Source organism: Fopius arisanus, unplaced genomic scaffold (assembly GCF_000806365.1).
Source record: "Fopius arisanus strain USDA-PBARC FA_bdor unplaced genomic scaffold, ASM80636v1 scaffold00210, whole genome shotgun sequence".
NCBI lineage: Eukaryota > Metazoa > Arthropoda > Insecta > Hymenoptera > Braconidae > Fopius > Fopius arisanus.
In genome coordinates this window covers 34320-62211 of record NW_011887949.1, presented here as the reverse complement: position 1 = coordinate 62211, position 27892 = coordinate 34320, and the positions used below count along the sequence as shown (strand labels likewise).

The 27892-nt window shown below is 36.0% G+C and overlaps 5 protein-coding genes across 7 annotated transcripts in view; 4 read left to right on the top strand and 1 right to left on the bottom strand.

Moving 5' to 3' along the window:
- Positions 1-115: 115 nt before the first annotated feature.
- Positions 116-2886, top strand: LOC105272576 (von Willebrand factor D and EGF domain-containing protein). The gene is made up of 4 exons (XM_011314764.1): positions 116-299; positions 1278-1353; positions 1603-2066; positions 2148-2886. Exons 1-4 carry the CDS (start codon positions 169-171, stop codon positions 2785-2787), a joined length of 1311 nt encoding a protein of 436 aa, XP_011313066.1. The 5' UTR covers positions 116-168; the 3' UTR covers positions 2788-2886.
- Positions 2887-3495: 609 nt separating this feature from the next.
- On the top strand, positions 3496-13234 carry LOC105272575 (uncharacterized). 3 transcript variants are annotated; one of them, XM_011314762.1, is made up of 7 exons: positions 3496-3977; positions 6105-6248; positions 7056-7217; positions 7755-7931; positions 8396-8536; positions 11762-12006; positions 12737-13234. In XM_011314762.1, exons 1-7 carry the CDS (start codon positions 3716-3718, stop codon positions 12962-12964), a joined length of 1359 nt encoding a protein of 452 aa, XP_011313064.1. In that variant the 5' UTR covers positions 3496-3715; the 3' UTR covers positions 12965-13234. The 3 variants fall into 3 exon arrangements, with proteins under 3 accessions (XP_011313064.1, XP_011313063.1, XP_011313065.1); XM_011314761.1 differs by having other exon boundaries at positions 8396-8650; XM_011314763.1 differs by lacking the exon at positions 3496-3977 and adding an exon at positions 3991-4053 and having other exon boundaries at positions 8396-8650.
- A 1982-nt stretch (positions 13235-15216) lies between these two features.
- On the top strand, positions 15217-17243 carry LOC105272585 (putative gustatory receptor 23a, isoform B). The gene is made up of 4 exons (XM_011314777.1): positions 15217-15925; positions 16048-16309; positions 16678-16858; positions 17142-17243. Exons 1-4 carry the CDS (start codon positions 15217-15219, stop codon positions 17241-17243), a joined length of 1254 nt encoding a protein of 417 aa, XP_011313079.1.
- On the bottom strand, positions 16864-20453 carry emei (transmembrane protein 161-like emei). Its single transcript, XM_011314760.1, has 8 exons — positions 19936-20453; positions 19707-19810; positions 19375-19630; positions 19224-19303; positions 18815-19147; positions 18603-18743; positions 18338-18512; positions 16864-17773 (listed from the first exon to the last, which is right to left on the bottom strand). Exons 1-8 carry the CDS (start codon positions 19936-19938, stop codon positions 17399-17401), a joined length of 1467 nt encoding a protein of 488 aa, XP_011313062.1. The 5' UTR covers positions 19939-20453; the 3' UTR covers positions 16864-17398.
- A 2593-nt stretch (positions 20454-23046) lies between these two features.
- TkR86C (Tachykinin-like receptor at 86C) overlaps positions 23047-27892 on the top strand; it is a 31461-nt gene continuing 26615 nt past the window's right edge. Inside the window, exon 1 of the mRNA XM_011314754.1 lies at positions 23047-23634. Coding sequence (XP_011313056.1) covers positions 23343-23634 — 292 coding nt within the window. The 5' untranslated portion in view covers positions 23047-23342. The remainder of the gene's footprint in view (positions 23635-27892) is intronic.

Here is a 27892-nt window from a genome sequence, read left to right as displayed (position 1 = left end):
TTTTTTATTCACATCTCGGTCAAGCTAAATCGTAAATACACACTGATAATCAAACGTATTTTCCACAAATTCTAATCAGCTGACCTGCAGTGACACACCAAAGTTTATGTAATCAAGAAGTCAGTGAAGACAAGTGCTCAGTGAGTAAGAGGCATTCAACAAGGAAAGATGGTCCTCAAGCAGCTTCATGTTCTCGTATTTCTGCTGGTAGGCGTATTCTTCGCGTCTGCACAAAATGTAAAGGGAGGTCCTTATCAGCAGACTCACAACGAGGCAGGATACTGCTACAAAAGGATTCCGTGAGTGAATAAAGTCCGATGGATCCATTCAGTACTTCACCAAGACACGCCAAACATTTCAAACGAATCATCCCCCATTATTCAAATGTCAAAAGGTTTTTTAAAATAACAGGAGCTCACAGAATCCCGCGATTCCATTGTATGTCATTCGATCTTTCCCTCATTTCTCTTCATAAAAATTTCAATTCCACTATTTCTACATTCTCTTTATATTAAAAAAAAAACTCGATTCTTTCCACTAATTTTTGTTTAAACCCCTCGACTTTTGTTTATTTTTCCAACTCATGGTATATAAAAAAAACATTGATTATTGGCAGAATTCAGGATATTATTATGATTGATCTTTCAATTTTTATAATGTGTAAAAAAATAATGAGGATGATCCTTTTTTCATTGAATTGAATTTTCCACAGGTGTTGATGGAATCTGACATTAATAATAATTTGGGATTATTGATTATTGATAAAGAGAAAAAATCGTAGATAATTCATCAATTAAAAATAATGTATTAGTAATATCCAATAATAGATATGAATCACATTCACTATTCGCTACCGCACTGACTGCGTTACATAATATGCAGGACAGACAAATAAGGAGAATGTAAACTCCACGTAAATATGACATAAACATTGTGAGAATACAATAATTTAACAAATTCGCGAATAGAATTCCCAGCTTTGAACATTTTCTTGACAAACACTTTTTATCAGGGTACCGCAAATCAATACGGATCGAAGAAAAATTAATAACACAATTAATCCTGAGGCTCAGTACAAATAATTTATCTACATGAGTGAATGGATCGGGTCATATTACGCCTGAAGCACGAGATGATATCATAGCTTTTGACCTCGACCTTTAAAGTTGCAATGCAGAAAAAAAACTAGTATCGATACTCGGGGGGAGGATTGAAGGGAAAATAGTCGGACAAAATTCTAGTCATATGCCACTTGAGAGACAGTACTCTGATTTCAGATATCACGAGGCATTATCTCTATACAATAACAATGCAACGTATGCACCAGCCGGATATGGGCAACCTGCCAGACCGGTAAGAAACAAGTTTCTTTTTCACATACGGAGAAATATTTATAGTTGAATTCATTTACCCATTTGCCCGGAAGAAAGTTTTACTCCGACATTTTTTTAAGTAAAAAACAGTTATATAAAATAAAATGTGAATATAGAATCAATATATGGATAAAACTGAATTAGACAGATATATAGTAAATATATTTATTATATATCTATAAAATATATTATCTATCTATATTATTATCGATATTAATATATCTTTCAGAATTGGAATGATTCATTGAGCAATGGCTATGTGACAGTGCTGGATTGCTGTGAGGGTTATCGAAAAAATCCAGCCACAGGGCGATGCGAATCTGGATCCAACAGCTGTGTAGGTGGATGCTTCGGTGGTTCTTGTGTCCGTGGAGTCTGTACCTGCGAGAGCGGATGGATTGCCTCCGAGGGGATTTGCAAACCTTTCTGCAGAAATCCATGCCCAGTAAATGCCTACTGCTTCGCCCCCGACTATTGCGACTGCAAACTTGGATGGGAGAAATTACCCAATGGCGAGTGTAAGCCTATTTGTCCTGGTGGCTGTATTAATGGCGACTGCGTTGCACCGAAGGTATGCCAGTGCAGACCTGGTTATATTTTGAATCAACAGCTCCAGAGGTGTGACGCCGTTTGCGAGGGTGGATGTCCACACGGGGAGTGTAAAGCTCCTGGAGTTTGCTCCTGTTACCCTGGGTTCGTACTTATTTGGAAAAATGAAATAAAATTCTCTAAACTACTAAACAGCAGGAGATAATAAGCCCCTGTCTTTCACAGGTATACCAATCCACCTGGTGATCGTGAAACGTGTAGACCTGATTGTCAACCCCTGGGATGTGACAATGGCCAGTGCATCTCTCCAGGAATGTGTGTCTGCAACATAGGGTACATCAAGAATCTGGCGAATTACTGTACACCGGATATGACCCTGTGCCCAAGAGGCTGTCCAGCGAATGCTGGCTGCGTTGCTCCAAATCTGTGCGTCTGCAATCCAGGATTGACAATGGACCAACAGACCAACAGATGCGTTCCAGTGGGAGGCTATCAACCTGGCTCAGGTGGTTACAAACGTCCAGGGAGCAACAACCAGACTGGAGGCTACCAACCATATCCAGGAAATTATAATCCATCTGGAGGGTATCAGCCTGGTAGTGGGGACTACACTCAAGGAAATTACGGCAACGTTCACTGCGACAGGCCCTGCGTCAACGGTGTCTGCATGGGGTATAATATCTGCAGCTGTAATCCTGGTTACGAGCAAGATCCTCTCGACCCATCCAGGACACACTGCATCCCATCCTGTCCTGGCGGCTGTCCCAATGGCTCGTGTTCAGCGCCAAACCGCTGCCTCTGTAATCCTGGGTATGTTAAAGATAGAAGTGTCAAGGGCAGCCAGCGGTGCATCCCCAATTACTAAAGCCAAAGGTGAATTTGTTGGGAGCACGCGCAATTAATTATTCAACAGTGTAATTGAAACTGGATCTTTTCTGAAATAAATATCAAAGGAAGGATTTCATTGCTTGTTGTTGATTTACGAAATAGTCACTGAATCCTGGGATTTTAATTGAATTGAAAAGTCCGATACTTTATTAATTGTTTCATCTCTTAGACAGAAAATAATTTTCGTTTTGTTAATGCCCAAATTTATTGAAACTTCAATTAAAAATGAATAAATTAAGCATGTCGATGATCTATTGGAGGATGAAAACTCATAAGTTCTGTTCCCTAAAATTCCACACCGACTTTTCCAGCCGTATATTTAAAATGAAAAAACCACTTTGCTTAATGTGAATAAAGTGAAAAAAAAACGTTAATTGATGATTAGTTAGCGCGATGACGGATAGATTTCGAGGGATGAAGAGTGGGGTAGAATGGAGGGATGGAGAAAATGATCTGTAAAGATCACCATCTCCGTTGGTTTTCTCTTCCACACGGAAACATCGATCTGCCACGGTGTTCCGTAATGTAGGTCGCGGGGATGAGGGATGGTGGTAAAGGGTAGATGCGCACCAGTGACGGGGTGGATGGACTTTGGGCAGAGTATATTTTGGGGTCGAACCGGTTGATGGCGCTGTTGTGGCACAAGCGCTGTAGGATAATGGTCTCGTGGGATTCCCCTTAGTATGTGTGTAGCTTTGGATGGGGTGGTGTTGCTGGAGCTGGTGGTGCTCAGTTATTATTGCTGGTGGATTGGATAAATGTGTAGTGGTGAAAGGTGCGTTTATGTTTGTGTTGGGAAGGCGACGTTGGGGTAACTGATGGGGAGCCGGTACAGAGGAGTGGGAAAGAGATGTCGATGCGCCGCGGATGCTCGGTTACGGGGGTAGACTCGCGCCGCGGGGGCGATGAGCGCTATTCCCTTTGCCCTTAGATTCACCTGCTGTTGTTGGTGCTGGTTGACATTTATTGTTATACTATTTAAATTCAGTTACGTTGAGACACGTGATATTGTTGATAGTGATAATAACAGTTTGTTAACGGGTCATGGAGATTTTCACGGGGGGAGGCAGCGGCCACGGAGAGTTACCGTGCGGAGGGATCAGGAGGCTCTGTACGATGAGGATCTATCCTATGACGGCGAGGACTATCTTCAGGCAAATTCCACTGGTAATTCATCAATTATTACGTCTAATTCCGCCGGGAGGTATCGACAATCAAATATATCCAACGTCGATTATGCAAGGTAGGAAATTTGACTGGCGCTAATATTATTTTTCTATTCAACTTCCAAGGAGAGAGAGTCCTGGTAAATTCGGATTAATAACATTTTTTGAGTGGTGGTTTTCTCATGAAATTTCAGAGCATCTTGTTTTTCGATAGGTAGGGTTTCGGAGAAATTTAAGGGTACGGTGAATTTTTGATTTTATTGATGAGTAGAAAATTAATTAATGAGAGAATAGAACAATAGAAATTTAGGTGATGGTGTTATTGAATGACGTGGCTAAAAAATCGGGGAATTCTGGAATTCTACTGAATTGTCGGTGAAACTTGAAATTTAAATTGAATTGAAAAATTCATTATTTTATTGATTTTCCGATCATTTAAACAGGAAAAAAAGTCTATGGTTTATCAGGTTTTCCGAAATTCTAATGGCAATTAAACATGACAAATATTTCTAGAATTCCGCCCTGCAAATTGGGACCGAAATAATGAACAGTGTATTGCACAGGATGAATTCAATTTTCCACGTGAATTGAGTGATAAAAAAAATGTGAGCATTAAGAAATGGTGAAGATCTATTTGGGGGTGAAAAATAGTGTCTAATTGGGAAATGAGAAAGTTAAAGGAACTTCAGGGCGGTTTTACTATCGCGTGACATTATGTATTTTGTCCACTATCTCACGTGCTACAACTCCAGTGCTCGATATGGCGACACAAGTCGGATGTGAACGACCTGAATGTCCCTTGCTTTTAGCGGATAACGATACCAGACGAGATAATACTTTCCTCAAAAACATTCCAAACGAATTAGTACTTAATTATTCATAAATCCAATCTGCATTCAATTTTGAAAAATCCTATAACGAAACGATTGCAATCCCTAACGGCCTTCGGAGTCACCGCTGAAAATAAATATTAATTAATTACAAACAAAATAGTAATTATACAACGATAATTATTGATTAATTTTAAATCTTCGTGATTTTTTAATGAGAATGTTTTCTGAAATTTCAAGGAAAGTGCACGTCAAAAATTTCCGAGATTCCTCAATGAAAAAATTAATAATATTAATCAATAAATATGTGTAATATGGGCTAGAGCAAATATCTCAGATATTTGTTGATATACTATTGAATATTTTTGGGGATAGGTCCTGGATATTAATTAAAGATGAGATATTTTATTAAATGTGTCAGATACTTTCAGCACGTGTGGCATTCTCGAAATAATTCTTGTGTTTTTAATTGTGGAGTATTGAGGCTATCGGGGTGACATGTGCGCAGTCATCTTGTCGTAACGATATACTATCCCCTTGAAATGTCCTGCATGCAACTCGACTACTAGTGCATGCCCTATCTGCACATCTTTTCAAGTACTTCAGCATGATTCACCCCCAATTCGAGGGCGCTCCAGCCACTGATATTCAATTAAAGTCATTTTTGGTATTCATTACCCTGAATTTTTAAGGATATTCGCTCTTTCCTCCTAAATTAACGTTTTTTTCAATTTCTCTTGGTAAATTCTCGATGGTATTAACATAAAAAAAGGACTTGGCACTTTATAATTATTTAATCATTCGCAAAGTTTCAAGGTGCGAGCATTCTCCTCTGTGAAAATTAAATTAAAAAATTTAAAAATGTACATTTTTTCACGTCAATCCCATCAATTATTTGCCAGGAAAATGAAAAACAAGGTGAATGTTGGTGGAGAGGGTAATACCCTTGATAGCAATTAAAAATTCTAAAGGGTTTTGTTAAATTAATCGACGATTTAACGGTCGAATGGATTCAATTATTCTGGGGAATTTAGGGCGCATGATTTTTGTACGTATTATTAAAGTCAACAATGCGGCGTAAATGGTCTAGCCGGCGTATACCTATTGATTTTAATTGCCCACCACATTGTTGATATTCAACAAAAACATCATCAAGACAATCTGCATGTGGAAATTATTGCGGTCAATCGAACCTTGAATATTGAATTTTTATAGCTCGCATTATCAATTATGCGGAGACTTTTGTTGGATTAATTAAGGGAATGGGGACGAGGCTGATTTGATTGATTGGATTGCAGAGAAGGGGCGATTTCTGGGCTCCATCTGCGACGACACGTGCAGCTCAAATCTACAACATGTTGTTTGCGACACAGTCACCGGTAAATGCGAGTGTGAAAAGAATTTTCCAGTCCAGCTTGGACCCACAAAGGGCTGTGCTAAACGTGAGCTTTAATTAAATCGAAATAGCTGGAACAAAGCGTTTTATTCCATTGAAAATTCTTTGTTTCACCACTCAATACACAACTTTTTCCTATTACTATTATATTATATTTCATTAATATCACCAATATTTCTAAACCAAATTGTATCAAAAATGGAGAAAAGAACAATAAATTAGTGATTCAATTCATTCATTTTTAGTGGAATGGAAAACCAGACATTTTGATTGAAAGAATTTTTAGTGAATTAAAAATAAAGAATTCCTTTTTTTAAACATTTCCAAAATACTCAAATATTCGAAAATTCAAAATAGATTATTACTGGGGGAATCTTCCTGTGGAAAATTACCGAATAAACCGGCAATTTTTTGAGTGTTCAGTGGAAAATTTTTGATTCGCTCAGACGAACGAAAATACTGGAATCAAGGATATTTAATACTTGATCTAAGTCTATACATTATATTTAAAATAAGTATATTAATATATTCAAAATAAGTACTTGTTGGATATTTATCGAAGACAAATCTTTATTTACCTTTATTTAACTATTTACCGCATTAATACTAAATATAAAAATCCTGGAACAATCGATTTTGCATTGATTTCACCGATATACTAGGATCGAGTATAAAATATACTTTGAAAAAATGATCAAGTATACTTAATTCAAGTATACTTTTTCCCGTGCTGCGTTATTCTTCACGGAATTTCATTTAGAGCATTTGGAATTCTAGTGGAATTTTTCAAATTGGATTTTGAATTTGTCTTCGTGGATTTAGTGATTATTTCTCGATGATATTTTTTATACAGCCAAAAAACTCGGGGAACAATGTTTCTATCGGGCAACCTGCGAGTTCGTCGACCAGCACGCAACGTGCACGCAGGTACAACACAATGCCATATGCGATTGCGATACTGGCTATCACAGGGTTGTTCTCTCAAGACCAACAAAGAAAATATTCTGTGCCGAAGGTACGTCACATTCACGAATAAATTCATTCACCTTCATTACCGGATCATCTATCAATCGAATTGAACGAATTTTTTTAGTTTTTCCCTCAAACATTTCTCTTCCTCCCTAAATGTCGCACTGAGATCGAAAATTTCTTTTTCCAAATATATTTTCTTGCGTAAATATAATTGAGAAAATACTTTTTTCGCAATCCCCGCTAATTTCATGCTAAAAAATCCAAAAAATTATAAATCGGATGAATTTTGAAATTGAATTTGTAATTAAATGGAAGCCAAATAAATCCATCAGTTTCCAATAAATTCCTGAATTTCCTTGATTTTCAGACAATTTTCACGAAATAATTGAATTTAAAAAATGAGGGTAAAATATGGAGTAAATAAAATGGAGTAGTTGATTTTTCAATTACGCGATTTCACAATGTTGAATGTCCTTAGAAAAAATTGATAGGATTATCAATGGATCATCTGCAAGATGGCTATTTGAGTATCTTCTTTTGATCATGAGTATAATGCATGATACCGAACGTTTCGTTTCAGATCTCGTGCTGATAAAGACTGACCTCGCTACTCTTCTTGGTGTAGCGTCGGGTATAGCGGTGCTCACGGGACTGATTTGCTTCGTATTAAAGTTATTCAGCAGAGCCAGGTACTCAGAGCCCAGGCATTATGCCAATGCCCATCATACCCCACCGATGTTATTCAGCAATGATGCAGGTCTGTTCACTTTTTATGATTGATTTTACCCTTTATTCATTGAAAATTTGTAAAAACATTTGTAAAAAGTGCTCTCATAACTTCTAAACTCTTTTCTTCCTCAAATTTCATCATTACCAAATATTTCCAAAATGAATTATTCAACTCGAACCGCCAAATTCAAATTCAGCAGGTGGACTGCGCAGTAGGTCTCGTTCATTATAATTTCTGAACATCGTTGATAAAATTCCACTCGAATCCCGAATTTTCATACCGAAAACTCATAAATTCATGCAAAAATCAGTGACAACTATAAATATCAGTTCCACTATTCTCAAGACATCAATAATAAATGGATAGATTTATCCATATGTAAATAGTTCCAAGACAAGTTTTAGGGTAATCCTCAAAGTTCATGTTCGGAGTGGGAGATTTGAATGCAGGATGCAATAAATTTAGTGGCTTTAATGGAGTTAAATCCCTAGGTATACCATTGACGCTGTCAGGAAGGCCCTCATCGCGTTCAAGTCAACGCAGTAGTGACGGCCCATTGACCTGTGGAGCTTTTACAAGGAGACCAAGCAGCGGTGGAAGTCGTGGACCACTGGTTCCAGCATCGCGTGCAGGTGCGGCACGTGCCGCCGCCATCTTGCTTATTTCGTGTCACCTACAGGCAGCGGCCAAAGGAAAAAAGCACCGACGTACCCTTAGCGACGTTGCCGAAGGATCCAACGGCCTCGGTAGACGAAAAAAAAATTGCAGAATTGCGAAAAAAACAAACGCAACATCAAAATTATCGATGTTCCTCCCTTCTATTTTTATTTCTTCCCAGAGAGATAATTTTCCTCAAATTAGGAGCATTGGAGTACCTCTCAATTTCAGTCATGAAATTTATCACTGAATTATACAAATTATTCCAATTATCGGAAATTTTATTCTTTTGTATATTTAGTTTCTCCGAAAAAATTATTATTTACTCCTTATTTTTGTAAATAGTGTAGTTTTTATATTTGTATTTAATATGGCTTATCTGTTTTATTTATTTTATAATATGTTTATACTGAATCGAAATGAATTATTATATTATTTATATTTATTATTTTTGTTTCTGAAATTTGTTCATATTTTTTTATCGCGGATTTTTGATAAATCTTTTAATATAAACAATTTTGATTGACAAAAATTGTCTGCAGTCTTTCCCAGATAGTGATGTCTCGCAGCTTTTTCTCGATTTCCGGATATTTTCTCGCAGTTGACAATGAAGAATCAATTTTACATGTAAAATCATTACCGAATGTTCAGTCTTCTAGGGTCAAATGGGATTCACATGAAAGCATGATATTTATGCCCTTGAGAACATTGATTTTAATTCTCCCAAGGACCGTCTGCGAGCTTTCAGATATTATTGAAAAGTACGACCTAATAGTCGTAAAAATTTTATACTAAATTTACGGAATGAGAAGTATTTGACGTGAACTTTGACATTTATTTTTTACATTAAAAAAAATCCCCTGAAAGAATATATTTCTCTATTTTGTAGTAAATTAATCCGACTGCAGTGCAATAACAAATTCATGAATGTTAATCCAAATTGAAGGAAGAACGATTCTCAGTTTCGCTCGCAAACCGGAAATGTTGTTCTTAACGAAGAGGGAAAAACAATACTCTAAATTAGCGGTTAATGATTTCTCTCTGTGTGCTCGTGGAAAAGCTCAGGTTTCCTTCTCCCTATCTGTTTCTGTTGTTTTGGGTGCTTGCTGAATAACCCAGATTCTACTCCTTCTGTTAGAATCAACAAAATTTGTTGTGCCGTTCTGTGCTGTTTGTCGTTGTACCTACTTCATAATTCAAAAACTCGAACAATGTTCACTGAAACAATATCCGAAACCCACACCTTCTTAAACTTTGATACTTTGTTTCTCCAACATATTAGTATTACTTCTATCTGATATGAAAGTTTCACGTTTCCATTCTCGAGTCTGGTCTTACCACGCACGGCTTTAACTACTCAATCTACTTCTCCAACTCATACAAAGTATTTCTTTCAACATTAACTATTTTTATTTAACATAGTGCAGGGTAATATGGACATGTTTGTATTTAAGTCGGTGTAGCACCAATCAACAGTCGAATATCTTTCCCAGATCACAGAATAACTATCTAAAATTATAACCGTTTAGAAAATCATTGAATTATCATCAGATTCAATATTACATTGATGTTCTCGAAAAATTCATTCTTTTTATTGTTTAATAAATTGATCTGTATTATTATTACCGTTTAGTTTTTATTCGCGTTTTTTTATATTTTCATTGAATTTTTAAAAAATCGGAATCGACAGTCTGTTAATAGAACAATTCCTAAATATTTTATTTATTAATTGATGGTCATTTGAATATAAGAAAAAGTCAAAAATCAAAAACACTTTTTATGTGTCCATATTCCCCCAGAATTTTCTAATTAAAAGTTGATAAACATTATCCTGATATTTTCAAATTGTATCCCCCGCCGTTTATAAATAAATCCAATTCTCTCCAATGCATTATAACCAGAAAGAAAATGGAATGCAATAATTGTTTTGAAGCATTCAACGAAATGAGAATTATTCCGAGAAGTAAAAAAGTTTGAAAAATTTTGTCTTACAATGGACAATTGAATAAAATTTGAAAATATCACCAATAATAACAAAAAGGTGGAATAAGATCCGTCAGGAGTGGAAACGTAGAAATTGTTATCACAATGCGCGTGTTTCATATTCTGTCGTCAAGATAAGTAAACACAAAAAAAAAACATGATATAACCGAATCCACGTTCTAACGAGTCAGCAAGATGGCAGCGGCCGGTTACAGTTTAACAACAATAACAATAGTGCTGCTTGTGTAAGCGAAAAAGTTCAAGTTGGTAAGAAGCACCGATAAATCATGCACTCATAGCTAACTCGCTGCACTCTGGGGTAAATGCATGCTTAATCATCTGTTTGATATGCAACACATTGTTTCTAGGTGTATTCTCTTAAAACCGATCATGAACGAGATCACTTGAAATTTGCTGAGGCGTTATTTTCATTATTCATTACTTTGGGTACACAGTTCACCAGAATTAACCGGCTTACATTTTTTTAATGATTATTTATCAAGATTGTCCTAAAAGTTTTGGGAAAATTCGTCGAAGATCAATCGAATTCTATATATCCTCCGATTCAGAGAGAAGATTTGAGAAAAGAAAAGTTTCACTTGCCAAATAAATAAATTTATTTTTAGAAAATAGTGAAAATTATGGTCATCTCATGGTTTTTTTTCCTGAAGTCCCGAGATATATTTTTCAATGAATTCATCATAAACATTCCCACAGAATCGATTCCAACAGATTATCGAGGAAAATTCATTGAAAAATGGAGCTTCTGTGCTACAACTGGGTAAAAAAATTCTCATATTCTCAAAAAAAAAAAAAATAAATTTGATTTCTCAACGACGAAAAAATGACGGTAAAAACGGCTTATATCTCCAGCACGTCACGATACTTGATATTCCCAGCACATGATACACATGTTATCCACTATGTCAATGAGGGTGGGGTGGGCATTGAGAGCCGTTACAGAGCCGGAAGTCCATAGCTTTCATGAGTCACAACTTGCAACACCTGAAAAATAACACAAAGTGATGTGAGAGAAAACGATAAAATATGCGTGGGTGCAGCCGCATGACTGCGAAATGATGTTGGGATTTGATATATTTCAATTTTTATTTTCTCTCTTCGTTTTATTTGATCATTGCGGCACGCGCGTGCATTCTGTATGCAGCACACCGCACCTTTCTCGCATTACAATAACAGATTACTTTCTCCTGGGACAGGTTCACGACGTCCAAGTTTGGCGTCGATACACAGCTCAACGTCATCAGCGAGAAGTTACAGTGCCAGAAGACTCGAGAAAGAGAGGAATGAGAAGGAGCAGAGGCTGGCACTCCAGGAATTGAGATTAGCTAGACAGAGGGAACAGGATTCGCAAATGCAGCAGATGCAGACGCAACCGACACCCAGTCCAAGGACACCTCATTCGACTGATGAATTATTGCCAGCGGTTGAAGAGAGCCGAGAGGTACTTTCGTCATTAACTTCAGTTACTATATTCATTAAATAATTGATTTTTCTCAAACATCCATGAGAGAGAAGTATTTAATCATTTATTTCATGTTATGTTTTTCTCCAGTCGAGTCTCTCTCCAAGTTTTCTCCATTTCCATTAGTTTTCGATTATATCGCTTGTGAAGATGATCCCGACAATTATAACTTTGAGTGAAATCGCTCGGTCATTACATCGTTGGAAATCCCTTGAAATCTCAATCACAAAGTCAGCAGCATTTGCCATTATATGAATTTTTATTTAATTTCAATTCAACATCGTCACACAATTTATTCATTTTTCATTTTTTAAATTTGCGAAAATTGCCGTTTTCAGGTTGAATGCACGCTTGAATTTTCATGCTCATCATAAAAATTTAAAATACGATACAATTGAATTTCTAACTCAATTATGTCATGTGGACCTGAAAATTAAAAATTATCAGAATATTCAAGAAATTAACTGATCCAATGAAGTCACGTTCTCGTTACAAACTTCAATTTGCAAAAATTGAAATTTGTGTAACTTTCCAACCGTATATTAAAATAAAAAAAAAGCATTTACAATTTTGCAAATAAACCTATCCGAAATGAATGAATATAAATATTTCTCTGGACGTGATAAATATTTAGTAAAAATAATTTCTTTCGTCAGTGCCTTGATTGATGAAGAAATCGTTGTAAAAATAAATGAAAAATTTATTTCAGGAGATATTAACGGTGGTGGCATCGGAAATGCCATCGGTATCACGAATAATACCTCATAAATCATCCGTGAGCAATCACAGATCATCGTCCCTAGCATCAACATCGTTGACAGTGCACCGTTCGATGAGAGCAAGTGAAACGGCCTTTACTGGTCCCGCGTGCACATCCGCCTTTAAAAAAGAGACAGCCGCCAATTGTTCCAGTGTAGTGGACATTTTCGAGTCATAACCCACGAGTGAAATTCAACCGGTCACTCAATTTCTTAGATTTATCGTCGCTCAATACTCAGTTCAACCAATCCCAATTAACTCGAAAAAAAATATATCAATTCTACTCAAAATATCCAGTTGACCACGAGAATTGCATCTCAGGTGTAAAAATTTATCACCTTGATGATTCGAAGTAGCTCTGCCCAATTAAATTTCGTGAGAATATTTGGAAAAAAAAATTCATATCTATCCCCTAAAACCGAATAAACAATTGGAAATAATAGAAATAAATAATATACCATATTAACTACCAAATAATTAAAAAGTTGAATTATTTTTTATTAGGGAGTGATGAATTTGTTGATTATAATGGAAATATTAATTTATACGTAAGACCCGGAGAAAATTAAAAACGGTAATTGAATTAAGAAGAAAATTGCATTAAATTGCACAGTACAATTTGCCTTGTGGGTAGAGCTACTTTAATATCGACGAAACTACTGAAATAAGGGAATGATAATTTATTTCCAAAGCCCACAAATCCGCACAGGGGCTCATACTATTGATTTTCTAATGTATCCACTCACAAATCCATTGTCTCGTGCAGGATTATTGTCAAATCGTTTATTCACGCGTTATGATAAAATTTTAAAATACATGTCGAGTTTAAATGGAGCATTTCACCAAAAATTGATACCAATCGTGATTTTCGAGATTTTCAACTTTTATCTTACGCAATCCAACAAAATATCGAGGATCCTAAACTTTTATCTCGTAAAAAAAAGGCGGAGTCATGAAAAATTAAAATTTCTCTATGATTTTGTAAATCTTCCTGCAGAATTAGACTTTTTCATTCCTTTTCCGAAATCCTTAAGTGCTTCTTAATATTTAGAAATTAAAATAGTAATATAATCCAATTTCCAAGTAAAAATGAAGACAGAACGAGATAAAGATAGAAAAGTTCAAAGCCCTTCGATATTCATGAGTCGATCATATGATTCAATTTGTAATCTAAAATTAATAAATCCAATCTGACAATTTCGATGAACACACTAAAGTCCAAATTTTGGTGAATTGCTCCGAGTACTTGTTAAAACGATTGAAATATTATTTATATGAATATTTTACCAGAAACTGTAATTGATAAAATATTACCTTGATATGTACAACATTTACTGTAGCTAGAGAGCTTTTTGAAGTTATGTGAATGAAATAATCGATGATACCAAATTCGTTTTCCCGAATAATTTTTCATTCGCACCCCTCGAGGGGTGAAAAACCAGTGAATTGAGTGTAAGATGTAATATCAACAATTATATATTGGCTTTCCTAATTGTAATCAGTAAAGTAGGCTGACCGCCTTAATTCAGAGAAACGATATAGTTAAGAATATTGATGATAAAAGTATAGATAATGTTATTTGTATGGAGTATATCATGTAATCCTGGAGATAATAAGAATTCACATGACATGATACAATGAAATTGTCGAGATGAATGATTCATTTTGTACGTGAATGGAGAAAACCCTGGGACTACTCGTTACAAAAAAAAAAACTGCCGGAGGAATTTTCACGAGAATCAGAAACATTGAATCTAGTGTTAGTGCATTATTGTATTAATTTCGATAAAAGTGTTGAAACATCACAAAAAAATAATCTCAATTTATTACGAATAACATTGACTGATGGCATGTGTTGACGTGCTAATTAATTAAATCACTCTGGGCTTTTAAGATCTTTCAATGCGATAGGATATGACAGCTTATTACTTGACACGCAATCTTAAATTGTTCATCAGCTTTCTCCACGTTATGCTTCACCTCGCATTTTTTTGCAGACGAACTAGCGAATCAAATCGATTCGTTCAGCCAGATGGAGATGAAACAATTACAAGCTCCGGGGCTTTATTCCCTATTTATCCAAATTCACGTTCAGTTGCGTAATAATTTAGAGTGATAATTTAGTATAATAATTTTTTCTTCATTTTTTTTCTGGATAAATATTGAATCACATAGCAGGCGTGAAATTATTCATACGAATTTATTCATTACCATGCATCAGATGGTATCACGCCGAGTACTCGCAATTAAATCAGATGATTTTTTAATGAGAAAAATATGAATTTGGGGTGTCACGTAGAGACACTCACCCAGTGTTTCGGACGTTTGAAAGGTGAACATAGTAGAAAATTTGAAAATCATCCTGCTGATGAACTCAAAGTCAATTTTTCATTAATTAAACGATTTGTCTGGATTTTCCATTAGTTAATAATGACTTCGATCGAGGATTTGATCTCAGTGACATTTGAAAATGGAGACAAACCAGAACCCTTGGAGAAAGTCCTTCGCCCATCGACATTTTTTTCATGGATTCTGGGTGTTGGTATCGCAAGACCCCTGAAGTCCTCAAAGTTCTCGACTTTCTTTCTTCGTTTTATCAATTTCGGGATTTGCTCGTCGATCGTGGCATACGGTGCCATCGACTTCTTCTTCTTCGGGAGTGTCTTCAAGAGTGACACTTTCAAGATAATGTACTACATGAATAAAGTTGCTTGTTACATATCCTCGTATTACTACGTATTCCACGGACTTGTGCAATACAAAAAGTGGCCAATTTTAATGGAGAGAATTGCCAATATCGACAAAAAAATGATGCACTGCGGACTCGAGTGTAATAATAAATCAATCAGACGTTTTCAAATTTTCACAATCATCATGACATGTCTCCTAGGCCCGGCATCTCTCATTTCTCATGCCCTTTACTACCTGTACACTCGCCCCGAGGAGATTTTTGCATCCGATCTTCTGTTATATCACACTATCAGTCAGTCGCTGTGTGTTAATTTTGAGTTTAATTTACTTGTCTTCGGAGTTTACACGAGATTCAAGGAGATAAATCGAGGGATTCGTCGCAGTGGAGAGCAGATCAGTGCTGGGAGGATCATCGCAGAGATTCGAAAGACCCGAGATGTTCATCATGGTAAAAAAAAAGATATTATGATTCGCCTTGAAAAATTCCACAGAAAAACTACTGGTGATGCCAGAAATTTAGAATACATTCATCTGGTACTGAATGATTTGAAATAAAACCCTAAATTACAGGTCTTTGTTCTCTTGTGAGGTACATTAACAGCATCCACGGTGTGCATCTTCTCCTGAGCTCTCTCAATTCATTCACAATGGTCGTAGCGACTCTGTTCCGGATATATATGGGTGTAGTCGAGGGAATAGACAAGTTTATGATGATAAACAACGTCATCTGGCTGACTTACACAGCGCAATTTGCATTGACTTGCTTCATCTGCACTTGGGCATTCAGGGAGTCATCAAAAACAGGAATTATAATCCACGACATTGTACTGAGGTGACACTTAATTTTTTACGATTTCCAGGTGAATGAATCACGCGGTATTGTAGCATATTTTCGCTTTTTACAATACCTTGTTCAAGAAGTCGCTTCTTTCAGTTGTGCAATAAAATATCTACGTAACTCGTTGTAAATTACGGTTTAACGAGTAGATTTTTCAATTAATTGGAGGTTCACGAATAAATTTACCTGAAGTATCCTTAATTAGTTTTTATTTTTATAGCAGTCAATCTCCGAGCCAATCTTCGAAACTCTCGTAGATTAATTTATTTTTTTTTTTCGTTTTCCTCATAAAATTATAGGAAATACTTGGGGATTCTCAAAATATTGCAAATCTGTTGATAATAATTTTTAATTGATTCTAGGAGACTGCCGAAAGGGCCGAGACCCTGCGATTTGTATTCAGTGGACATAACGAGAGCCTCTGAGGATCCCGAACTTGCCCTTCGCAACGAAATCAACGATTTCTCAGCCCAACTGGACCATTGTAGCATCGCATTTAGTGCGTGTGAATTTTTCACAATGAATAATAACCTTCTGACAAATGTGAGTATTTTTTACATAATTATTTATATTTATTTACACCACTCAATCGACAGAAAATGATTTCAATGAGATGATAACAGGTGATTACTTGGCATTAGAAATATCTACAATCATTCATTACGATATTTCTCGAGTCAAATTATATCGCTCTCGAAGATGATCCTGTCAATAGCTTTGAGTGAATTTGCTTTCTCGGTATATTAGCCCTCCAAAAAAATGATAACATGAATCGCGATATCTCTCTAAGACTTCGAAGGACTGAGTCAATTTTTTTTATTTACAGTTCGTCGGAGTCATCACCACTTATCTGATAATCCTGATGCAGTTTTATATGCCTGAGAATTGTCATGCCGATATGAACACGACACCATCTGTGGAGCTGTAGATGAGAAAAGTTTCTTTGGCAAAATTCCATGCACACGTTCACAAGTTATTTATCAATTAAAAAATTCAATCACTCATTTATGTGCGTTCGCATTGAGCATAGTTTCTCGTAGTTCTGATAAAAGTTTAGATTGAGTTGGATAATCCATGGAGTTGTTACGAATTAGTGAAGTAACTCTGGTAGAACATTCCCATGGCATTTGTAGCGAAGATGGTGAAACAACACCACCATGTGGCCAAGCCGAAAATCCCTCTAAAAACCTCGGTTGTGAATATTTTACGGAGAGAGCTCAGAGCTAAGTGCAGTTCCTCAACAGTTTGAGTGACTGTTTTTTCGGTGTCTGGAAGCTCTAGTGAGGGCTGTGGTGATTGATCATTTATTGAACACTCGTCCGAGGGACTTCCGGTCAATATCGCCCTCCAGGTGTAACCGCCGAGAGTTTTGTACATCAGGGAGAAGAATAAACACATCATTAAGGGAGCCAGAAACTGGAGGGTTACTACACACAGGTAGTAGAAGACTGCAGCTATCTGGAATAAAAATAAGTGGATATGACGTGAGAATTTTTAGATTTAAATTCAGTTTTACAGCGTTTTTAAATCGTTGAAGATGGAATCGTCTTCGTTGAGACGTTGTCAAGGCTTCTTACAATTTTTCCCTTGAATTTCCTATTTTTTTATAATAAAAGAATTTTAGAGAGAAATATTAAAATATTTTTAAAAACAACAACGGCGATTGCTTGAAGAAATAATTTTTCATTTCGAAAATGCTCTCACCCAGAACCAAAATTTTAAAGATCTTATGGTTAAAAATATCTGAAAAATTCATGTTCAATACAGTAGACTCCCGTTGTAGTCGCGTCCATAGGGCTGTAGGGGAAGCGGATTCGGTCAAGAGTAAATTGAATTCCCTCATAGCAAATTCGAATACAAGAGGAATTTATTTTTCCGCTTTATTTTTCTCGGAATTCAATTCCTCATCAGACAATGGATTGTTTACATCTCGGAGCCCGGAGATAGTAGTGTTGGTGAACCCAAGGATACGCGAAAAAAATTTGAGAGGTGCGACTATAACGGGACAATATTTCATTGTACCTTTTTCTGCAACTCAACATTAGTTATTCTCCCTGCTTCTCTTTTTTGATTCTCCAATCTCTGTTCAGCCAAATTGAGGTATGACTGAAGGTACACTGGCATCAGTGACAATCTCAGTAAAACAACGAGAATAATTGCAATAAATCTTGCACTGTCAAATGCCTCTGATGTCATTCTAAAAATATCAGAATTATAAATGAATAAATTCACTGGAACCACTAAATTTCCTGAAGAACTGACGAATTTCATTGAAAATTTTGCTTACAGTGGTTTATCCATTCCCGAGAATATTCTACCGCTGAAGTAATCCCTGCTAATTGGTTTAATCCACAGACAAACGAGAAGTAAAGGCGAGGCAAAGCTGATATTCACTAGTAATTTCAAAAATTTTCTGTCTTTGTAATACCTAAAGCAAAATAAATCCATGAGTTGATTTACAAAAACTAATTACGAAAGCATTAACGTCATTATAAATACCTCATGGTGTCCCAGTGCATCTTGGACATTCTGAGTCCGGGAAAAGTGAAGAGAGATCCTAATAATCCACACCAAAGAGCGAGAAAAAATTTTAAAACTATTTGGGACGCTGGTCCAGATGATGAGAGCCCTTGACTCCCCAGAAAAATCGAGGCACTGTGGTTGAAACTGACATACGCCTTATCCAAACCAATTTCCAGTTTATTCTCATCGATAATCAGGATCACCATAGCTATCAGAAGATACACGAAACCTGTTACGATGCAGGTGGACCTCTCACCCACACTTTCATCCCCCTTGAAGTATTGGATCCATAATGTTAGTAACATCTTGCTAGACCCGTAATTAAGAAAAATTTTACAAGAGCTCAAACTTTATCCTCTGAGAAAATCTTTTTCCAAAAGGATACAATGCAAATCCAATGACTAGCGAGCACCACACCATACTGAGATTAATCTCATCGGTAATTGGATAGAAATAATTATAAATCTGCAACAAAAATCTTATTTACGTTCTGAATTAAAGAATGGAAAAAAAAATTTTAAATATTGAATGATCACCTCAGTCAATGCATAAGTAATAGCAGCATACACCGAAAAATCCAACAGCCACTGAAACTCAGAATAATACTTCAAGTGCACAACATCGAGCTGTGACACTTGGGCAGTCTCAAGAGTGAGATCTAGATTCCGAGGAACGTGAAATGTCTCAGGTGTTTTTCCATTCTCCATGTGCCTTCCCTTTTTGGGCTTTTCCTTTGGAATTCCAGCGAGACTTTTCAGCTCTTGATCTGTCGGATACAAGAACCTCGAGAGTCTAAAAAGGAATAATTTTAATGCTAGACTCATCAATTTTTCGCAGTCGTACGTAAAAATTTCCATAAATCCCTCACCCTGTGGAACATAAAATCCACCGCCCAAAAGAGAAATGTGGACTCAATTTCTGGATGAGACTGACCATCACCAGAGTGATCACCAGCTGAGCCCCTAAAAACGCCTGAGAACAATAACAAAAAACAACAATAAATTTTTTCAAATTAAAACAACCAATAAATCACTCAGATGAATATTTTAATTGATAAATTTAAAAAATTCAACTGTACAAATGTAATCACTACTCACCATTGTGTTCAGGAGGTTCAAAGCACTCTCAATTACCAAATGGAACGAGTATTCTATTTAGAAAACTGGGTGATGAATTAACCCACTGGTGGGGACTAGATTTTGTCAAATATTCCCCACATATACATGGAGATATGAATAGATTTGGAGCTAAACTGCTTGACGTTTCTACCCCAGAGATATTCTAACCTAAACTCAATTACTCCCCCAAAACCTACGGATTTAACTCCACGTAAAAAAGAAACTCATCACTTTTCCTGAGTATTTTAAACATTAATAAAAAAATAAATCAACCAAAACGGATAAATTAATGTAATTGTCACTTTTACGTTCTGATTTTCGGAGCAAACGTTCACATTATGCTCAAACTATTTCAGGCTTCATTTCCATTGGCGATAAGTCCAAGACATGTGGAAGAAAAATTAATTGTTTTATAATCGATAATACCCCGTTGTGCGATTTATTATTGCACGTGGAAAAGCTAACTCATTTTTTTATTTATCATCTCCGGTGTATGGTTTTCCATGATTCTCTAGAAGCGCGGGAAATTCAAAATACGACTGATAACGCATGTATTGCGAAATGCTTCAAAGATGGCTCTCTCAAATAAAAAATTAAAATAAAAAAACGGAGTTGAAGTAATGGAACTTTAAAGTGTAATTTCGAATAATGACTGGTTTAAATATTAATAAATGATCAATTTGTTGATGGAACGGAATAATTTCTTTTACGTTCAAACATTTGGTTTTATAATGACTGAACTTAATTGTTCAATTTATCCCTCGGTTATGGATATTTGGATAATATAGAAAAATACCTGAAGAGTTCTAGTGATTTTATTATATCCGGATGGGATTAATTATTTCGATAGATTGGCTGGGGATAAAATGTTCCCGCACATTTTAGAATTAATAATGCATGCAGGTTTGTCATAAATCCTAGAATTCCTGAATCCATATCTCTCGTTTTTACATCTCCACTGTTCTGCATTCGTATAGACTACTTTGCAACTCAGCACCGGATGGTAGGAAACGCAGTAAGAACATGCGGTATAGAACAGTAATATATGACGACTATACGTGACAGTTTTTACGATATTGTAAGGGTTTTTCATCGGGATAAGTTATCACTCCTCATTCTGGTATTCCGTATTTGCTACGAAATTACTAGGTGAAATTGCACATAAGAATTTCCATAATAATCCTCTGAAAAAATTGGTGAAACGTTTTCCGCGATTCTTTCAAATCTGTTGTACTCGAGATTATGGGAAATTCGATGTCATATGATGAGTTTAGTTTTCTTTTATCTTCAATTAAGTTCAATTCATCAATTGAGGAGGTATTCACTCAAATTGGAAAATTCGAAATTTTTGGGAAAGTATCAGGGGAGCAGGAAAATCGAGGAGGTATTCACTGAAATTTGAAAATTCGAAATTTTTGGGAAAGTATCAGGGGAGCATGAAAATCGAGGAGGTATTCACTGAAATTTGAAAATTCGAAACTTTTGTGAAAGTATCAGGGGAGCATGAAAATCGAGGAGGTATTCACTGGAATTGAAAAATTCAAAATTTTCAAAAATGTAGCACGGGAACATGAAAATCGAGGAGGTATTAACGCACCCCATTTGCGGTAAAAAATTTATTTAAGAACGCAGGAAAACTGTGGTATTACCTTGAAAAATCCTGAATCATTAAATAATTACAAAATGGAAAAACGTTAGAGTTTTTCATTTTAATCCCATCGTACATTTCCCAAGAAATTAATTAAATAATTTCAATGTTTAACTGATTAATCTTTGAATGTCCATAATAATTCATCGCCGAATCATTATCTCCGAATAATTTTCCAGAAGAAATTGAATTCAACATTGCCACTGAAATAGTCTGCACAGCGATTGCTATCCTAAGACATATAAATAGAATTGGTGGTAATCTCGATAATGGAACATTTGCAGAATTTTCCCACAATCTTTCACCAATAGCTGACGATTCGAGTCCAAGTCTCCTCCCCGCGTCGATCGAATGCATTTTACATTACCCAAGACAGAGTACAATCCCATTCAATTTTTAATTATAAATAATACAATTCCAATAGCCCGATCAGCAAAGACTCGGTCAGTGCGGAATTTTTTTTTACTGTGCACCAATTATTCCGGCCTCTTCACTTTCCATTTTTCAATTGTCATCTTTCAATGATCATTTCACTTTTCCCCAATTGCTCTCACTTCCATCTTCATTTAATTATTATAATTATTTTTTCATTTAATTTCGTTTTGTTAAAAATTTTGACCAATAAAATTTCTTATCTATCTATCTACGTATTATAATCAAGGCCGGAGATTCGGTAATTTCTCTTTCATTTACCAGCAGGTGTTTTCATCTGGAGTGTGGGGTGTTGGGGTAATCCCTGTGCTATAAGCATCAATTGACGTAAAGGGGTGGAGTGTGAAACATTGAAGGGTTGAGTACCAGTTGCGCACGCAAGCACTGAATGAACGTGCTTTTGAACAGTCAGTATCTCTAGTGGTGTTCTTGAGAACGGTGATACGAATCCATGTCTTATCCCTCAGCCCCCGATCCTCGTGTTGTCAAAAAAAATAGTCAACTAAATCACCAGAAATTGACAATAGAATGAAAATTCAAAATTCCACTTCCCTCCAAGTCCACATTTTATATTCAATTTTTTTAATGAAAAAAGAAGTCTGAAAGTTCCGTGACATAACGCGACAGGTACTAATTAATGAATTAATTAGTGAACTTTTGCGACTCGAGTGCGCAAATAATCAATGGCATTACTCTTCTCTGTAATTATTGCCGAGGAATTTCGTGGTTCGAGTGTATAATGTGTGAAGGTTTATGTGGGGCGATCAAAATTATCAGAGACTCTTGGGAACCGACAGATCGCTTCGACCGATTAACAGTTAATTACCTCAGTTAAATTATCCGTGAAGCCGAGAAACATGAGAAATTAGCAAGCACTGCAAATCGCACAGGGTCACATTTCCTTCATGAAGATCGACGTGAACGAGTTATTTATTAAAAACTTGGAATGGCTGTTGATGAAGAAAGTTTCGATGAGAAACTGAGACAATCCCTCAGCGATGAGACAAGATCACAGTGGCAGAGTGCAGCATGATATTTCCATTATCCCGAGAACACCAGCAATACTATGACAAAGAGAACTTGTAAATATCTGAAACTAGTGATAATGAACTTTCCTTGAACTTTTCACAAGGCATGTGAAAGGTAGTGAACTGCTTCGAGGCAATTTGTGAGCAGGGGCTGAAGATTTTCTGGAACTTCCAAGACTTTCGAGATGGAATTTATCTGGCGCGATGATCTCCAGTTAGATTGAGTCCCCAGGATGAACAATTGAAAGGACTTATACAGAAGGCTGACATAATTGAAGATGAACGGAGTGACTCTTGAACTCTTGTACAATTGCAGTGCATCAGTGCTGGATCAGAACATCACATACATGAGCATCAATCGCAGTGAATTGCTGGTGATGCTGGATGAGATACTGACGCGTTCCACTAAACGCGAGATTCTCCGTGCCAACTTGAGTGATTGTCTTTTGACAGGTCAACAACGTCCATTCGATTTGTCCTGGTGGCAGAAGCTCTCATGGTCGACAGTATTCGCTATCATTCTGTTGGTTGCCACCGGTGGCAACATCATCGTCATGTGGATTGTCCTGGGTAAGTGTCAGCCCATTCATGGGGTCTTTGATGGATCGCATGGATGGCGATATCTGATACTGTATCAAGTGTTCACTATCACAATTGGATAATTATCATCTGTCTATATCATCTGCTGTTCATATCATCTGCTTTATTATGCCGGAATATCCAATAACTTCAGTCTGATATTGAGTTTACAGCGAGTTCGTTCCACACTGGACTTGAATTATTCAATTGCTATAATGGATACCCGATCGAGTTTAATGATTCATTTTCAAATGGTATTAATGCACCCTTTTACTCCTTTCATACGATATTCAACAGCTTAAGTAATTCATCTCTCCCCATGTATTTCCAACGATTTTCCAACAATTTCTAAATTTTCGACATTAAAATTTACCATCTCTGATAACAATTATGGATAAATATGAATTCCTCATAGGTATATAAGGAATTAACATCTCAATTCCTGATCGATTACTGTTATTCCTTATTGGATCGATGTAAAATAATAATCAAAAAAATCTAGCAGCGATTTATTCTCCTCAAGAATTTGGAAACTTTTTTCGTTGACCAACAAAAGAATTCACCCCTCAGTCCTCCCTTTCAACCTTTTCTCCCCTCTTTCATTAAAATGTCCTGCAACCCCTAGAGCTTTATCGCAAAACATGAGTGTCGGTACTTCGAATATTTATCGATTCAGGTATTGGAATTTTTTCTTAGTGCATCCACTCCTTTAATATCATCGAGATAAATGCGCCGTTCTTGTGATGTATCCTGGAAAAAAAGCTTAATCATCCGTTCAATTGCTCGCGATAGAAGTCTATCCTCAAAGTATTGGAGTACTTGGTGAATCACTTCATCTCCATAAGAAAATTGTGCTGCAGTACAGAAACGCGTGCTCTATACAATCTCCGGATGTTTTTCATTTCATCTCAATATGGGTTTTACCGGAATCGATGAAAGGAAATTAGTACTTTGATGGTTCGATGAAAGACGCTCTATCACGTGCTTCAGGATTTCCTTAAGCGGTTTAAAACTATGAATGAAAAATTACCGTCATTTTACCATACTGTTGTAAATTGACGGTCATTTTCAGTCATTTTTAGTAACTTTGTTTTAAGAGCTTAAAATAAAATCACATTCCATATTCAAATCGATATTTATTATATTATATTTACAAACTCAAAAACAAAAATGACTGAAATATGTATCGCCGGTAATTTTACTGACATCGAGTAGCCAAAAAAAATTGCTGTGAGCCATCCATCTAGTTGAAAATTTACCGTCAGCTTTTAATTGACCATTTCGCGGATTCCTGACCGAATTGTCAGATTTGGACGGTAATTACCGGCCATGACATGATAAACATGAATTTTTTCTTCTATCACCAATTTATCGGTGTGTCTCGAAAAAAATGGTGATTCGGTTGAATTCTAAATATTTACACAGTTTAATAATCGATTGATCAACATTCCTGTCAATTCGACAGTGCATAACTAACATCGAATGTTGCCTTTTTATTTGTAGAATCGGTAAAATACGGAAGTCAATATTTGGCCATTAATAAAAAGCTTTTGTAATAACCGATATGGTAATATAAAAAGACCCGTGTATATACAACTTATTCATGGGTACATGTATTCTGTCAATGGCTGCGTGACTTATAGCTCCTCTTTTCAGTTCCATTAAAAAAAACCTACATTTATTTTCTAGTCGGGGGATAAAAAGCGGAAGATAGTGAAACAGAACTAGAGACCCACGAAATTGGTATCGATCCAATTTTTATAGCTAGATGTATCGGGATTTTGTAATGGGGGAAAAACTATAAATTGCTCTTTCCAAGTCTGTTTTTCCGATAAAGAGAAAGCAGATATCACATCATCCGCGCAATTTCCGTGAGTTCCGCGGAAAGATTGGCCGGTTCGCGGAAAAACCAGGATATTGTCTCTCGGTCAAAAATTCATTTGCGAGTTTTTTTTTATCTTTCTGGTGGATAATGGATTTTCAATTCAACTGGAAATGTATCGGTTCCCTTCGAAATGAATTACACTTCATGGAGGGCAGTTTTTTTTTTTCATTTGCTATAGAGGAGAACTTTCCAGTGAATGTAATCAGTTTGTTTGGGTCTATTTGCTAACGGGAGATTTTTTTTTTGATTGTTGGTTACGCCACAGAATCAAAGACTATTTATTATTTATGTAATATAATCGAAGCGGTGAACTGTTTCAAAAAATTACTTATGACAATTCAATTTGAGGTAAAAATTCCTGTAGGCCGAAGGGTTAAGTGGAACATTTAGGCAGACTTTTACATTCTTTTACTTTGACATTTAGATAATTGAAGAGAAATGAATTTAAAGTCGAAAATAATACGGAGCATCCATGGGTTAATTAAATTTTTGATTGTATATGAATATTTACGAGTGAATTCTTGCATTTTTCGTATTTGGGAATGAATAATTCAACGGAAATTTACAGTTTCGATTGCACAGGCTGTATTCAACATCAATTACATTGCATGAAGGGAAGGTTTATTCCATTGAATGTGATACATTGAATTAGTCGTAATTGGGAAGAAAGAATTTTTTTTCATTGTTCCTCCAGGCGACAGTATCAAACAATTGTTTAATTATTATCCAATTACTAGAAAATTCAAAGCTCGGAAATTCACCGGAAGACTATCAATAATTTTCAGTAAAACTGAATTACACATAACACAACTGGAATAGATATTTAGCAATAATGAAATTAATATTAATGACAGGATTTTTGTTTAAGAATTTTTAACAATTCAGGAATTTCATTGAATTTTTATGATTTTTCGAAAAATTTCCATTCAGTATTAATTACAGTCCTGAGGATTTATTGAGGAGTCAGATTTCTCTAGCTGAAATTTCCCTTTTATTTTTAACCGTGGCTAATACATCTGAAAATAATCAACCCCAAATAATCACATCTGATTTGTAACGAGAGGGTGTGGCCTACCCCGACCCATCCGGGTGCTTTCTAAATGCGACCTTCGGTTATCGGACATGAAAAGTTTTGCATGCAAAGTACAACTTGAGAAGGGGTTGATCCACATGGATTATCTAACTCAACCTGGAGATTGGCCAAGTCAAGGAGGTCTCCAGTGTGCCTTAATACCATTTACAATATATATGCAGCCAGGACTCTGACATGGAGGGAAATTTATTTTGAAAGTTACCCCAACACAGCAATGCACCCGCACTACATTTCTTTTTAGAAAATCAGAGTAAACAATGCGGAAATAATACACTTGAGATAAGTAAATTACCGAGGGGAGATCCGGGCAAAATGGGACACCTGCGTAAAAGCATTAACTCTGGCCCAGTCATTTTTTCCTCACAAAAAAATGTGCGAGACAGCCTAAAATTGTCCCAGGGTTTTTGCGAATTTGTTGTTTTCTTACTTTTTTATTTTACAACATTCTCATAAAAAATACGCCATCTAAATTTAATGTATAGTGAATCAGAAAAAATTCACTTGCCACTCAAAAAAAATGAATCCTTTTTTTTTATAATAATTTTAAATAATATATATATTTATATTTATTTATTTATTTATATAGTATGATATTCATAGCTTTATAAAAGGAAACCAAAACCGATTGCACCACAAGCTCGTTTTTTCTTCTAAAAAATGGGAATAGAAACTCAAACGAAACTGTTATATCCTCCCCTTTTTTATCCGTAAGAAAAATTCCCCGAGGGCTCGCCTAAAAGCGAATGCCTCTATCGAAAAAAAGTTCTCTCTTGGTGATTCCATGAGTATAAAATTTAATAACAACGGAATTTTTTCCATCACGGTAATAATGAAGAATGCAGAGTGGTGGACAACACAAATATGTGGATTCTAGTAATTATAATGTCCCCAAGCCGAGAGTGACATTGCGGTTTAACATCTTTATGAAAATGGTGAAAACTCAGTGCATCCTCGGCTATAATATTTCGATACGCTTTCCCTTGGGATTTTCACAGCCCGACATGTCGCTTCTATAAGAAACAATTTCACCGGAATAAAATGCACTTACTCGAGGCGGATTTCGGTCCTCACGAGGAGTAAATATGTATTGAGTAGTTTTATTGTCAGAAAGTTGATGCGCGTAAATAGAGTGGAATAGCGCGTGTTTGGTTTAAATCTTCGCGACTGGATTTCAGAACTGCCGGAAACTTGGAAATTATTTTTTATAGCACATCTCTGTACCATTTAAACAACCATTCCAGGATAATGTATTCATTTATTCATTCGAAACT